The sequence below is a fragment of the Suncus etruscus genome, chromosome 3 (assembly GCF_024139225.1).
Source record: "Suncus etruscus isolate mSunEtr1 chromosome 3, mSunEtr1.pri.cur, whole genome shotgun sequence".
Lineage (NCBI taxonomy): Eukaryota > Metazoa > Chordata > Mammalia > Eulipotyphla > Soricidae > Suncus > Suncus etruscus.
In genome coordinates, this window is record NC_064850.1 from 11820306 (window position 1) to 11836509 (window position 16204).

At 43.4% G+C, this 16204-nt stretch overlaps 1 protein-coding gene across 1 annotated transcript; it reads right to left on the reverse strand.

Annotated features, from left to right (window-relative positions):
- Window positions 1–54: 54 nt before the first annotated feature.
- Window positions 55–11732, reverse strand: PIGH (phosphatidylinositol glycan anchor biosynthesis class H). Its single transcript, XM_049770503.1, has 4 exons — window positions 11539–11732; window positions 4628–4837; window positions 3390–3473; window positions 55–530 (listed from the first exon to the last, which is right to left on the reverse strand). The coding sequence occupies exons 1-4, from the start codon at window positions 11716–11718 to the stop codon at window positions 438–440; spliced, it is 567 nt and encodes a 188-aa protein (XP_049626460.1). The 5' UTR covers window positions 11719–11732; the 3' UTR covers window positions 55–437.
- Window positions 11733–16204: the final 4472 nt, after the last annotated feature.

Below are 16204 nucleotides of genomic sequence, written 5' to 3' on the forward strand. Positions count from 1 at the left end.
GCTTGGCTCTCTTTTTCTTCACTTTTTTGCATGAGTACTATGTAGTTGAAAATTGTTCTCAGGATCTTGGATAGTGGTTTCCCAACTTCTGGCTCCACAAATTTCAGTAGTAAACTTGAATGTATTTAGGAATTTCACAAAGTGCTGTGTCGACATTTATTTTGACGTAGTTTCTTAAGGTCTCCCCTCAGTCAATAACGTAAGCAAAAGCTTACAAGGACAACACTAGACTAAACAAATACTTAGTTCTGCATCACACAAGGAGCTAGGTTTCCAGTCACCTGCTCTATGGCTCTGAGATTCACTGCGTCCATCCAACCTGCTCCTTAGAACTGTGTCCAACTGATGGTTTAGTGTACTGGAAATAAGCCAGCCTCCGTGGCTCAGGAGTCATTTCCCGTGGAAGATAATACTGGCCTTTTTTTGTACGCTGGGACTCAGGAAGTTGTGGATGTGTCTTTCTGGTTTGCCAGGATCTCCTGGCAGCTCCTGTACACTTCAATCAAGCAGTTCAGCCGGGGCTTGGCACTCTGAATTCCAAAGCGGAGAAACGCAGAGTCAAGAGGAACCTAAGAAGGTGCTTCATCTAGACCCAACCCCAATCTCTCACTCACTGCAAGGGAGCTAAATGGCACAGGGAAGTGGAGAAAAGGAAGTTCAGGCCTCAGAGCACAGTATTAGGAGGAGTTTCAAGCCAGGCCTGTAGTCAATCCTGTGAACACCATTAAGTAGGAGCTCAGACAAGTTTCTTTTTTATCTTTTTTTTTTTTATCGGAAAAGTTTTTAAGCTGTCTGTATTTCCTCCATCTAAGTGCAAGCAGAAACACAAGGAAGTGTCACTAGCTGTGAAACATTCCTCATGTGACCAGAGCAGTTTAATAAGTAAATATTGAAAAGGTTGGTACGGGGGCCGGAGAGATAGCATGGAGGTAAGGCGTTTGCCTTTCATGCAGGAGGTCATCGGTTCGAATCCCGGCGCCCCATATGGTCCCCTGTGCCTGCCAGGAGCAATTTCTGAGCCTGGAGCCAGGAATAACCCCTGAGCACTGCCAGGTGTGACCCAAAAACCGAAAAAAAAAAAAAAAAAAAAAAGAAAAGGTTGGTACGATGAAACATGGCATGATACACATGGAAAGGAAAACCACAAAAGAGGAAAAAATATGTGGAAAGCATATTTAAAAAACATTGTAAAAGAAAATTAAAAAATAATTTAAAAAAAACATTGTTACCCCCAAACTATTACAAATCAATATCTAGATTCTACCTGACTAATAGGGAAGCTAAATAGATTTAAATGAGAAAATATTCAGCTACAAGAAATACATTTAAACCAGTGTTCTTGGGCCGGACTGCCTTGTATTCAATTGCTGCAACTTTAGTTCTAAAGTCCCTGGCACCACATAAGGTCCCCGGATCGTCACCAGAGATCACTCCTGAGCACCACTGGTGTAGTACCAAATCCCTACCCCTCCTAAAATAACATAAAGCAGCTTTCTTCATCCCCTGATCCATGGAAAAATGCTGGGTTTGCAGGCATAAAGGTTAAGTATGCTGACTTAAGCAGATACAGACTTTAAAATGCCTTCACCAAAAATAAATAAATAAATAAATAAATAAATAAATAAATAAATAAATAAAATGCCTTCACCTACATGTAAAACTAAAAATCAGTTAAACCTCTGCTAGCCAGGACAGTCAAAAAGCAGTAGTCTGTATCAGGGCCAGGGCTATTGCTCAATGGAAGATCTCCCACTTTGCTTCTCAGGACCATAATTAAAAAAGACAAATTCCAAAAAGTAGGGTAAAACTGTCCAAACATTGTTAAAATCTATAAACTACTCAAAGCTTAAAAATAAAAAAGATGGGGCTGGAGAGATAGCATGGAGGTAAGGTGTTTGCCTTGCATGCAGAAGGTCAGTGGTTCGAATCCCGGCATCCCATATGGTCCCCTGTGCTTGCCAGGAGCGATTTCTGAGCATAGAGCCAGGAGTAACCCCTGAGCGCTGCTGGGTGTGACCAAAAAAAAAAAAAAAAAAAAAAAAAAAATAAATAATAAATAAATAAAAAAGATAATTCTGAAACATGCAAAAAAAGTTTTAGCTTGGCTACCTAAAATTCTTGTGAAAAAGGAAGAACACTGGGCACCTAAATACTTTTTTGTATCGCAAATGTAATAATTTATTTCAACCATATCTATATTAAAGTATTGGTTGGTGCTTTTGTAGCATCAAAAAGTAACCTGGGCATGATTTCTAGCAAATCAAGTTATACAAATACTAATATGAAATATAGTGTTATGTTATTTTTATTATATATAATTATATAATAGTATAATATATAATTATATATAAATTATATACAATATGGAAATATAAAATTGCATTTATTTCACCTTTGTAAATGAAAATATATTTAGTGGGCTTACAGAGCAAGACACAAAATAGTATATATAACAGTACATGTAGCTTAGCAATATCGAGGTAAAGCCAAACATTGGTAGGCAGAGTAAAGAAAAATGAATGGTGCAAGAGACAGTCTGGTAGGTAAGATATCAGCCTTGCACACAGCAGATGCAGGTTAGATCCCAGCACCACATAGGGTCCCCCAAGCACAAAGCCAGGAATAAGCCCTGAGCACAGCCTGGTGTGGCCCAGAAACCAAAATAAAATAATAGGCAGAAGTTGGATGATTGATGTTTTTCTCTATGTCTTATATAAATTAATACTTTTTGTGAAAGCTTATTTTTACCTCAGAAAGGAACTTGGAAAATAAGTAAACTACTATTGCTAGCATTACATTCCTACGGAATCTAAGTATTGATGGCTGTGCTGGGGAAAGGATTATCTTTTAAAATATTTAAGAGAATTATCTTTTTTTTTTTTTTTTTTTTTTTTTTTTTTTTTTTTTTTTTTTTTTTTTTGTTTTTTGGGGAGAGAATTATCTTTTAAGAAACTTGGGGGCCGGGCGGTGGCGCTCGAGGTAAGGTGCCTGCCTTACCTGCGCTAGCCTAGGAGATGGACCGCGGTTCGATCCCCCGGCGTCCCATATGGTCCCCCAAGCCAGGAGCGACTTCTGAGCGCATAGCCAGGAGTAACCCCTGAGCGTCACCGGGTGTGGCCCAAAAAACCAAAAAAAAAAAAAAAAAAAAAAAGAAACTTAGGTGTTCTGGGGCCGGACAGATAGCATGGAGGCAAGGCATTTGCCTTGCATGCAGAAGGACGGTGGCTCGAATCCCGACATCCCATATGGTCCCCCAAGCCTGCCAGGAGCAATTTCTGAGCGTAGAGCCAGGAGTGACCCTTGAGCGCTGCCGAGTGTGACCCAAAAACCAAAAAAAAAAAAAAAAAAAAAAAAAAAAAAAGAAAGAAACTTAGGTGTTCTGTGCTTACCTGGAAGACAGGCACTACCTGGGATATACCACAGGGCTCCATTGGATCCTTCAATAGAATGCAGAGGTAGTAAATGACCTTCTGCTATAAGAAAAGAGATGAATTATTATAAAGAACTTTGTGACCACAGTGTTTAAATTATAATATATATGTGTATATATATATATATATATCAGAGATCTAATAAAACTCTGATTTTTTTTTTTGGGGGGGCCACACCCTGTGACGCTCAGGGGTTACTCCTGGCTATGCGCTCAGAAGTTGCTCCTGGCTTCTTGGGGGCCCATATGGGACGCCGGGGGATAGAACCGCGGTCCATCCTAGGCTAGCGCAGGCAAGGCAGGCACCTTACCTCCAGCGCCACCGCCCGGCCCCAAAACTCTGATTTTTTAAGAGAATGCTCAAAACGTTCTCATTGAGTTATTTATTTTTCTTTTGGGGGGGGTAATCACACCCGGTGGTGCTCAGGGGTTACTCCTGGCTCTATGCTCAGAAATCGTTGCTGGCAGGCACGGGGGACCACATGGGATGCAGGAATTTGAACCACCATCCATCCTGGACTGACTGCGTGCAAGGCAAACAAACGCCCTATTGCTGTGCTGTGCAATCTCTCTGGCCCTCATTGAGTTATTTCTAAGTAGAAACTAGCTGATAGCTTTTGAAATGAAGGAGAAATATATTCTCATCTTTAAATGGAAAAAAAGACAAAACAGCATCAACCAAACATAATTTTGAGTTGAAATGCTGATTCTTTTTTTTTTTTTTTTGGTGATGGGTGGTGGGGTGGTGGGGGGGGGGGTTGGTTCGTGGTGGTGGGGTGGTGGTGGTGGTGAAATGCTGATTCTTTATCCATAAAAATCTGGTGTCTCTTTCAGAACAAAGTGGTGTGTCCTTCCAGTAAAGTTTCTCTTGCAGTTGGGGAAATGGCTTAAATGGCTTTGCATGGGGGAGCCTGGGGTCCAATCCCTGGGACCATATGGCTCCCATGTACTGAGCTGGGAGGAACACCGAAGAAACACAGGTTGTGGTCCTGAATCAAACTATTGACAACAAAATGTTTCTTTTTAGACGCTAGACATGCAAGACAAAAGGAAACCACCACAAGCTCTGAAACAGAGAGACCCCAGACTTAATTCTGTGATGTCCAATATTTCAGATATTAAGACACTTTCAATCTAGACACACCCCAAAGGACTACCTGCTCCCAAAAATGTCTATAAAACCACTTAAATACTTACCATATAAATAGCCTCATTAATCACAATATCCTTCACCTGGCCCATTTCAATAAAGGTGGTGCTTTCTTTGCCTGAGGCATAGGATGAAGTCATCTGAATGCCCAGGGAATCAATGATTAACAGAGTCTCCTGATCAATCTTCACAAAATGGAGATAACCAAGCAGGCCTATGAGGGTGATAAAGATGGCGGCAGAGAGGATCATGCTGTTCTGAAGAGAGAGCCAGACAAGGGCAGTAAGATTACCATGTGGTCCTTGCATAGATTTTCATGACTTATTAGTAAGTAAATCCTAGACAGCAGAATAAAACAGTCTTGGCTGTGCTGAGAGTTAAACAGAAGGAAGGAGGGGCCGGAGCGGTGGTGCAGTGGTAGGGCATTTGCCTTGCACACGGCTGACCCAGGACAGACCATGGTTCGATCCCCCACTCGTACCCCAGTGTCCCATATGGTCCCCAAAGCTGGGAGTGATTTCTGAGCACAGAGCCAGGAGTAAGTAACCCCTGAGCATCACCGGGTGTGGGCCCTCCCCTGCAAAAAAAAAAGCACAGAAGGAATGTACAGAGAGGAAGAGGGCTCTTGGGCTGTGTTATGAAAGTTTATTATGGTGAACTGCATCCTCACAAGAGAGACCTAGAACTGGAGAAAAGCAACGTCCAACAGCAGATTATGCACTATCATATCAATCTGGGAGATACGCCTCACCAAGCTGCAATTTAAGAACTCGAATCTGGGGCTGGAGAGATAGCATGGAGGTAAGGCGTTTGCCTTTCATGCAGGAGGTCATCGGTTCGAATCCCAGCGTCCCATATGGTCCCCCGTGCCTGCCAGGAGCAATTTCTGAGCCTGGAGCCAGGAATAACCCCTGAGCACTGCCGGGTGTGACCCAAAAAAAAAAAAAAAGAACTCGAATCTTTTTATCTTACATACAGTGCAGACACGTAGACTTAATTATTAAGTGTTCAGTTGCACAATATAGCAGGTTATACTCAACAGCCATTCTTTCCTAAGAAACTTGGAATAAATTATTAGTTCCAGCCGCTGCTAATGACTAGTTTAGAAATGGGCACATGAGGGGCCAGAGAGATAGCACAGGAGTAGGGTATTTGCCTTGCATGCAGCTGATCCAGGACAGTGGTTCGAATCCCCACATCACATATGCCCCTCACTCCCCGTGTCTGCCAGGAGCGATTTTTGAGCACAGAGCCAGGAATAACCCCCCACCCCTCAGAGCCACCGGGTGAGACCCAAAAACAAAAACAAAAAGGAAAAAAAAAAAAAAAAAAAAAACAACCCGAAATGGGCACATGACAGAGCCCTGGCCAATGGACTAGCTTTTAGAAAACTAAGCCCATTTTAAAATTTTCTAAGGAAAAGAAGGCCCCTTCATCCTCAGGCCTGCATGTCTGACCTCTGCCAGACCATGTGAAAAGCTAGGCTGAGAAAAAAACGGAGGGAGGATACCAAGGGTAAAGGCCAGTAAGATGAAAGGAACTAAAGCTGTAGAAGTCTCAGGAGTCTGACTAATTATTTATTAATTATTTATTAAATAATAAGATATTATTATCAGACCAGAGCAATAGTACAAAAGGTAGGGCATTTGCCTTGCAAACGGCCAAGCAGTCAACCTGGGTTAAATTCCTGACATCCCATCTGACCACTGAGCCCACCAGAAGTGTTCCCTGCACAGCCAGGGGTAAACCCTGAACAACACTGGGTGTGTAGCCTGAAAACAAAAAGCAACAATAAAAAGATCTTTATCATCTAAGGTTGTTTTAGTTATTTTGTTCTGTACGGTGACTTAGTATTAACCTACCTCTAAGGTCTTGACCTGCCTCTGGCAACAATCTTATCAAGTAATTTAGCCCAAATCTCCTTTAACCCCTACCATTTCCTTCTAGTCATTTTCTCTTCATTGACTAACTAGCCTCCTGCCACACCCTACTCTTTATTAAAGGCCGTAAATTCCCTCTGCCCATGCTAGAGCCCCGTTCCGTACTAAGAACTTCCCCCCAATTCCAAATAAAATGTTTCTGTCACTTAACTACTAACTAGTTCTGGTGCTGGCAAAACCTTTCTACTTCAACCTAATACAGAGTGTTAGATGAGGGTTCTCCATATAGTTAGGACTGTGATCCTTTTTAGAATCTCTCATCTTGTGTTAAGAATAGGTTTTCGAGGCTGGACAGACAGACAGCACAGCGAGAGGGCATTTGCTTAGCATGCAGCTGACCCAGGATGGACACAGGTTCAATCACCGGCATCCCATATGGTCCCCAGAGTTAGAAGCAATTTCTGAGTGCAGAGCCAGGAGTAACCCCGAGAGCCGCTAGATGTGCCCCACCAACCCCCCAAAAAAGGGTTTGGGCAGTATTGCAAATGAGATGGGGAGGAAGGGAGGAAGAGGGAGGAATGGGGGAGGCAGAAGGGAACTAGGGACATTGGTGGCAGGAAAGGTGCACTGATGAAGGGATGAAAGTTGGACACTGTATGACTGAAACTCACTATGAACAACTTTGTAACTATATCTCATGGTGATTCAATTAAAGAATTAATTTTAGGGCCCGGAGAGATAGCACAGCGGCGTTTGCCTTGCAAGCAGCCAATCCAGGACCAAAGGTGGTTGGTTCGAATCCCGGTGTCCCATATGGTCCCCCATGCCTGCCAGGAGCTATTTCTGAGCAGACAACCAGGAGTAACCCCTGAGCACTGCCAGGTGTGACCCAAAAAGCAAAAAAAAAAAAAAAAAAAAAAAAAGAATTAATTTTAAAAAATAAAGTTTGGGCCGGGCGGTGGTGCAAGAGGTAAGGTGCCTGCCTTGCCTGCGCTAGCCTTGGACGGACCACAGTTCGATCCCCCGGCGTCCCATATGGTCCCCCAAGCCAGGAGTGACTTCTGAGCGCATAGCCAGGAGTAACCCCTGAGCGTCACCGGGTATGACCCAAAAACCAAAAATAAATAAATAAATAAATAAATAAATAAATAAATAAATAAATAAAGTTGATTCTTAATTTAAAAAAATAGGTTTGGGGGAGACTGGAGATATAGCTCAGCATGTGTGAGACTTTGGGTTCTATTCATGGCACCATTAAAAAGAGAGAGAGCAGAGCAAATTACAATGAGTACTCTTGACTTGCATGTGGTCAACCAGGTTTGATTACCAGTACTCCATACAGTCTCTTGAGTTCACCAGAAATGAGCCCAGAGCCAGAAATAAGCAGTGAGCCCCATAGGTCTGGCCCAAAAATCAAAAACAAATATAAATACATAAGAACAGAATGGACAACAATAAATGTGTAGGGAATCTGATCCATTATAAGGTAATGCCTCACAAAATATCAATACCAACTGTATCCTTTTATTTTTCTGGTTTTCTGGGCCACATCCGGTGACGCTCAGGGGTTACTCCAGGCTCTGTGCTCAGATATTACTCCTGACAGGCTCGGGGACCATATGGGATGCTAAGGATCAAGCCTGGGTCAACTGCATGCAAGGATCAGCTGTTACTTACCCACTGTGCTATCGCTCTGGCCCCGTGAACTGCATTTTTTTTATATTTCTTTCTTTTCCTACCTGAAATAAATTCTAACAGTTCATTATTTATTTGGGTTGAAGTAAAGCTATAAATTTAGACGAATCCTCTCATCATCATCACTCCTCATTGAAAGTTTTCTGACATACAGAAGTATATGTCAGTGGAGTTTAGAAAAAAATACAGTTACTGAGTTCTGAGAGTCAGTGATGAAAGTGGAGTACATCAGGAAAAGAAAAATGAGTACAAAGGGAAGCTAACATAAAAACAATCAGCTCCTTAAAATTATTGTCTAAGAAAGTTCTCTCCCCAAGGAGCACAGAGTGTAAAAGAAAGGATTTCGGAGAGCCCTGGGTTAATGCCCAAGTTTGACATACACTAGCTTTGTGGCGTGAGATCAGTTGTTTACTCTGAGTCCTGAGTCAAAGGTTGAAGGGAGATATTCAATAAACCATCTGGCCCGCAAAAGACATTTAATAACCATATATTGTAACCCTATATTAATAATCACAAAACCATACAGCCAGAACTCAGGTATTAAAATTCAAATATAAGAGCCTGAGAGATAGCACAGTGGTAGGGCATTTGCCTAGCATGCGGCTAACCAAGAGGGATCCAGTTCAATTCCTATGATCTCATATGGTCCCCCAGCCTGCCATTGGCGATTTCTGGGTGCAGAGCCAGGAGGACCCCTGAGCTCCGCTGGGTGTGGCCCAGAAACCAATCAATCAATAAAGTTTATAGTTTGTTTTTTTTGTTGTTTTTTTGGGCCACACCCATTTGATGCTCAGGGGTTACTCCTGGCTAAGTGCTCAGAAACCGCCCCTGGCTTGGGGGGGGGACCATATGGGATGCCAAGGGATCGAACCGTGGTCCTTCCTTGGCTAGCGCTTGCAAGGCAGACACCTTACCTCTAGCAGCACCTCACCGGCCCCTAAAGTTTAAAAAATAAAATAAAATTCAAATATAGGGGCTGGAGAGATAACATGGAGGTAAGGCATTTGCCTTGAATCCAGAAGAATAGTGGTTTGAATCCCGGTATCCCATATGGTCCCCCGAGCCTGCCAGGAAATTTCAAATATAGGGGGCCAGAGCGATAGCATAGTGGATAGGGTGTTTGCCTTGTATGTAGCCTGGGTTCAATCCCCGGCATCCCATATGGTTCCCCAAGCCTGCCAGGAGTGATTTCTGAGTGCAGAGCCAGGAATCAACCCTGAGCAATGCCAGATGTGACCCAAAACCAAATAAATAAATAAATAATAAATTCAGATATAAAATGAATTCCTTAGAAGGTAGGGGGAAGAATTATTGTCAACTAACTGAATCATTTCAATAGACTTATGAACAAACCTAGATACAATTTGGTATAAAGTAGGACAATGTTGGGTCAGAGAGATGTACAGGGGTAAAGTGCTTGCTTGCCTTGCACATGGCAAAACCTCATTTGGTCTCTGGCTCCATATAGTATTCCCTGAGCACCATCAATAGTGACCCCTGAAAACAGTCAGGAGTATGCCCTGAGCATAGCTAAGTGCGGCAAAATAATAATTATTATTATTGGGGGTTAGAGAGACAGTACAAGGTGCTCGCCTTGCTTATGACTAACATAGGTTCAATTCCCAGCACCCCATAAGGTACCCCAAGCCCTGCCAAGAATGATCCAGAGTACAGTGCTAGCAGTAACTGAGTACTGTCCAATGTGGCCCCAGACAAAGCATAAAAGAAAACCAGGACAGTTTTAATTCTTCAGTTCTGAAATCTGCTGACTAAAAGGTTAAAAATAAAAGGGCAAATAGATGTAGTAATAAAAACATTTAAATTAGAAATAAATAGCACTCTTGAACTTAGCTCTATTTAAATCTCTCTTGGTATAAAATACTCAAATGCAAGCACTACATATAATACTAGAATACTTTGTGTGTGTGTGTGTGTGTGTGTGTGTGTGTGTGTGTGTGTGTGTGTGTGTGTGTGTGGTTTTTGGGTCACACCTGGCAGTGCTCAGGGGTTATTCCTGGCTCCATGCTCAGAAATTGCTCCTGGCAGGCACGGGGGACCATATGGGACGCCGGGATTCGAACCGATGACCTTCTGCATGAAAGGCAAACACCTTACCTCCATGTTATCTCTCCAGCCCCATATACTAGAATACTTTTATGGCAAAAAGAATTAGTATGAATACTTTTATTTTGAGGACTGTTTCAAACCTACTGTATGTAGACCATTAGCACAGCAGGTAGAGCGTTTGCCTTGCACGCAGCCAACCCAGGACCAACCTGGGTTCGATCATGGCATCCCATATGGTCCCCAGAGCCTGCCAGGATTGATTCCTGAGCACAGAACCAGGAGTAACCCCTGAGCTATGCCAGGTGTGGCCCAAAACTAAAACCAAACGAACAAAAAACAAATCTACTCTATCCAACACAAGGATCTCTGTGCAACTGGGATGGCAGATATGAATTCCATCTTTTTTTTTTTTTTTTTTTTTTTTTTTTTTTTGGTTTTTAGGTCACATCTGGAGATGCTCAGGGCCTACTCCTGGCTCTATGCTCAAAAGTCGCTCCTAGCAGGCTCGGGGGACCATATGGGTTGCCGGGATTTGAACCATCTTCTGTCCTGGATCAGCTGCGTGCAGGCAAATGCCCTACCACTGAGCTATCTCTCCGGCCCCTGAATTCCATCTTGAAGCTGTGAAAATCAATGCTGAGAGAGAAAACAGGAAGCAGGTTTCGAAACTGAGCAGATAAACCACCCATTCCCACAATATCCCATTTCTTTAGAAACTACTTGAAATTGGAAGAGAAGGAGGCTGGGAGATGGCAGGGTTTGGAAATGGAATGGAAGAGAAGGTTTTAGAATGCCTTGAAAAGAAAAAGAGATTATAGAAAAGTTATAAGTTTATAAGTTTCTTATAAAATTATAAACTTAATTATATCAAACATTGTAAACATATATTAAAATTATAAACTTATCATTAGTATTAAAATAAGATTACAATGATTAAAAATGATAAACTTACTATTTTATGAAAAACCATAAACTTAAGATTTTATTTAAATCATAAGTTATAATTTATTAAAATCAAAAACTTAGTCACACTAAATAATACACTTATTTTTATTAAAATCAGAAACTTATAATTGTATTAAAATCCTAAAAAACTTATAAAAGTGTAAGTTTCTACCAGACTTTAAATCTGTGTGGATAAATACACTCATATTGTGGCAGCAAAGAGCATCCGAGGGACCAGCGCCAAGCTAGAGCGGCACCCAGGGAACCAGCGAGTCCCCGCCCGCCCGCCGGCCAGACCTGCCCGTTGGTGAGTCTCGCGAGAACTCCGGGCTCTCGCGAGACCCGGAAGCCCCTCAGCTCAGGCCATTCACCTCGAAGAGCGCGAACAGCCCGTAGGCCGCCAGCCAGATGACACAGGTGACAGCCGTGAGCGACCGCAGCGAGAGCCGAGGGCAGACGACGCAAAACTCCCGGCAGGACTGCGAGTAGTAGCGGCGCTGCAGGCCCAGGCGGCCGCCGTAGATGTCGGAGAAGTACTGCTCGTCCTCCATGGTCCCACCTGGCCGTGCCGCTCTAGCCCGCCGGCCTGCGTCGTCTCGCCGGCTCCGAAGCCACTTCCGGGGAAAGGCGTCGGGTTCCGCCCTGCCTCGCGTTCTGCGCCTGCGCGATCCTCCCTGCCGGAAGTCCTAGGGGAGGTTGATGGGTGGCATGATTGTGGGTCGCTTGTTCTTAGTTCTGAGGTCCTAGAACTTGGTAGAGGACTCATAGCTTCACGTCCTCTTGGGAGCTGCTGTTTTTTGGTAATATCTTTATTCAAACACCTTGATTACAACTATGATTGTAGTTGGGTTTCAGTCATGTAAAGAACACCCTGGAACTTGTGAGAGGACTCACAGCTCCACATCCTCTTGGGAGCTGCTGGGGATTTTTTTGTTTTAAGTATTTTTAATTTTTTATTAATATTTTTATTTAAACATCTTGGTTACAAATATTATTGTAGTTGGGTTTCAGTCATATAAAGAACACTCCCTCCCCTTGCATTCGTTTGATTTCTCTTCACCTCAAGCAGTTCACTGACAGCAAACTGAGTATGTCCTTGGATTTAACTCAATTCTCAGACTATTAATCTGGAATAATGACATCAGAGTTGATGGTCAAAGTCCCTCAAAGACCTCCCTCACTAAGATTATAACTATTCGAAATACGTAGTTGTTGTTCCTGGAGGGTAGGAGATGATTAAATAGTAGTTAGAACCCAGGCCTAGAATGCACACAATTAGAGTTCCAGAGTTGGCACCTCATAGGTCCCTAAGCATCCCTGGGTGCAGCCTGGAAGTCTCTGAGCATTGCAGAGTGGCTTCTGGCACAACAGGCCCTGCAGTCCTGCATACAGGGACCCTGGTGTTGAACTGCTGACCTCAGTTGTCAAGAAGCACCGGTGTGGCCCCTAGCCCTTAAGCACCGCTTGGAAACACTGTCCCGCAATTGTTTTCCAGATTATCTACAACTACTGTCTGGCTACCAGGGGTCCTCAAACTATGGCCTGCTAAGGACATTTATCTGGCCCGCCCATGTTTTCACTGCTACTGCCTGTCCTGCTTAGCTGTTGACTCATCCAGGGCCACAGTGCACATGTATGCTGCACTCCCTCTGTCTCCCCTCCTTTCTGTCTCAACATTTCCTCGGGCAAGGGTCCTCAAAATACAGCCTGTGGGTCAATATTGTTCATAGTTGTTGTTTTTTGTTTTGCTGTGTGTGTGTGTGTGTGTGTGTGTGTGTGTGTGTGTGGTTTTTGGGTCACACCCGGCAGTGCTCAGGGGAAACTCCTGGCTCCATGCTCAGAAATTGCTCCTGGCAGGCATGGGGGATTATATGGGAAGCCAGATTCGAACTGATGACCTTCTGCATGAAAGGCAAACGCCTTACCTCCATACTATCTCTCTGGCCAGACTATAGTTAAAAAACAACAACATAGTTTAAGGGACAGTGAACTGGCCTCGTTTTTTACAAGTTTGAGAATCCCCTGGACTAGACTATAAACCAGAGTTTTGGGGGTTAGAAAGAAAATACAGCAGGTAAGGTGCTTGCCTTGCATGTGACTGACACAGGTGTCCATCCCTGACACCACCACATATGGTCTCCACTCACTTCCAGGAGCATGGAACTAAAAGTAAATCCTGAGCACAGCCATGGGTCAGGGTTGAGTATTATAAAATTGTATACTACAAAAAAAATGTGTATTAGAAAAAATAATAAATCAGAGAGGTTCCCATGATCTTGAATTCAGTTATTTGCTATAACAACTTACAGAACTCACGGAAACACTTGTGTTTCCTAATTTATTATAAAATAAAGGCTATAATAAATGATATAGATGAGCAGTTAAATGAGATATATAGGATGAAATGTGGGAAGTTCTGAACACAGCAGATTCTATCCTTGTAGAATTGGGCATATTCCCCTACTGTTCTTAGATTTGTCTACCAACCTCAAAGTTCATCAAACCCTGTGACTAATTTTTTGTCGTTGTCTTTTGGTCCAGATCCATTTGTTTTATTTTTGGACCATACCCGGCTGTGCTCAGAGGTGACTCCTGGCTCTGAGCTCAGAAATTGCTACTGGCAGGTTCAGGGAAACATGGGATGCTGGGGATCAAATCCGGGTCTGTCCTGGGTCAGCTGCCATGTGTAAGGCAAACGCCCTACTGCTGTGCCACTGCTCTGGTCTCCCATCTGACCCTGGACTTTTTTTTTTTTTTTTTTTTTTTTTTTGGGGTCACATCCAGCAGCTCAGGGGTTACTCCTGGCTCTACGCGAAAATCGCTCCTAGCAGGCTCGGGGAACCATATGGGATGCCAGGATTTGGCATGCATGTCCTTCTTCATGCAAGGCAAACACCTTACCTCCATACTATCTCTCTGACCCCTGACTTTTTTGGGGGTCACACCTGACAGCGCTCAGGAGTTACTCCTGGCTCTATGCTCAGAAATTGCTCCTGGCAGGCTCGGGGGACCATATGAGATGCCGGAATTCAAACCACCATCCTTCTGCATGCAAGGCAAATGCCTTACCTCCATGCTATCTCTCTAGCCCCATCCCCTGACTCTTGACTCTTAACTCTGTGCTTGAGAATTACTCCCTTTTTGTTTGGTTTTCGGTTTCTGGATCACACCCGGCAGCATTCAGGGGTTACTTCTGGCTCTGCGCTCAGAAATCACTCCCGAGGAGCCGGAGAGAGAGCACAGCGGCGTTTTCCTTGCAAGCATCCAATCCAGGACCTAAGGTGGTTGGTTTGAATCCCGGCATCCCATATGGTCCCCTGTGCCTGCCAGGAGCTTTTCTGAGCAGAGAGCCAGGAGTACACCTGAGCACTGCCGGGTGTGCCCCAAAAACCAAAAAGAAAAAGAAATCACTCCTGACAGGCTCTGGGGCCCATAAGGGATGTCAGGATTCAAACCACTGTCCTTCCGCATGCAAGGCAAACACCTTACCTCTATGCTGTCTCTCCGCCCCCTGACTCTTGACTATTAACTCTGTGCTTGGGAATCACTCCTGGTGGTGCTTAGGGAGACAACTTTGTGATATGGGGGAATCCTTGTGCAAGTCAAGCACCTTCTCCCCTCTACTATCTTTCTAACCTACTTTTGAGATTTTATTTTAGTGGAGTCTCTATCATATAGGCACGATAGACCATTAAATCTATTTTTAGAAGCTGGGAATTCCAAAACTCTTAATTATGGCCTTGTTTTTCTGGTGACAGGGTTAAAGTGGTACAGCAGAAAGCTGTGACCATTTAGCAGAAATAAAGGTCTGTTCATCAGATTTCTCTGATGCCACCCCTCTATTGTTATCAGAGGTAGGATGGGGTGCATCCTTTCCATCTGATAAGGTGGAAGTCTAGAATCTTCATCTGACATTTGTGGGCAAGAGTAAGACTAAGGATACAGTTCTTATTGTTGGAGTAGTTAGTACTAAAATTTTCCTTTCTTAATAAGCGATTTCCTTCCTTTATCCTTTGGCTACAGAACCAAAAGAGTTTGGAATATATTGCATTACTGCAATTTTTAAGGCATTCTAGCCAATCAGCCTTCTCTCCACCATCCAAAGTCTAATGTTTTATGTAACTGTTCAAGGATTCTAACTGTCCTTGTTGGGAAGGATAGGGAAAAGTACGTCTGCTTTCAAGAGCAGACATTTCCTCATTTATTCATTAAATTTTTTCTGAAATATGAAAACTAGTGCTTAATAAATGTGGTGTCTTAGTACACTGGGTATCCCTGGGCCCCACTGTAGTTCCCCCAAGCACCACCAGAAGTGATCCCGGAGTACAGATCCAGGAGTAAGTCCAGAGCATGGCCAAGTGTGACCTCAAAACTATGCTTTTTTTGTAATATTTTGTGAAAATGGAAGTAAGAATGAATAACATTGGGAAAAATAAATGAGATATGAAAGGAAAAATAGATATACAGAACTGGGAAGAAACTGAATTAAACAAATACAGCCCAGAAAGCAGAGTCCATCCCCTCTGCCTGTGGAGTCATATCTCCATCTTGTGGCCTTCTCAGATAGTAAAGTTTGTTTTCCATTTATCTCAAGGATCATACCTAGATTTTTTTTTTGGGGGGGGGGGCACTCCTGCCTCTGTGCTCAGAAATTGCTCCTGGCAGGCTCAGGGGACCATATGGGATGCTGGGATTCGAACCACTGACCTTCTGCATGCAAGGTAAATGCACTACCTCCATGCTATCTCTCTGGTCCGTGCCTAGATTATTATTTGGAATATATCTTTCCCTTATGAGGAATATATAATCAATATACTTCTTTATATCTTTGTAAACTGAACATTGTTAAAAACAACCTGAAGGGCTTGTTAAAAATAGATTCTTGGGAGGCTGGAAAGGTAGCACAGCAGTAAGGCGTTTACCTTGTACACAGCCAACACAGGATGGATCCGATTCAAGTCCTGGCATCCCATATGGTCCCCCAAGCCTGCCAGGAGCGACTTCTGAATGCAAAGCCAGAAGTAACTCCTGAGCACC

Excerpts from the sequence above, each read along its gene's own strand:
- PIGH (XM_049770503.1), bottom strand. The coding sequence starts at position 11,718 with ATGGAGGACGAGCAGTACTTCTCCGACATCTACGGCGGCCGCCTGGGC. Across the intron at positions 3,474-4,627 it reads TTAATGAGGCTATTTATATG|CAGAAGGTCATTTACTACCT; the intron begins GTAAGTATTTAA and ends CTTTTCTTATAG. Across the intron at positions 531-3,389 it reads AGGTAGTGCCTGTCTTCCAG|AGTGCCAAGCCCCGGCTGAA; the intron begins GTAAGCACAGAA and ends TTTGGAATTCAG.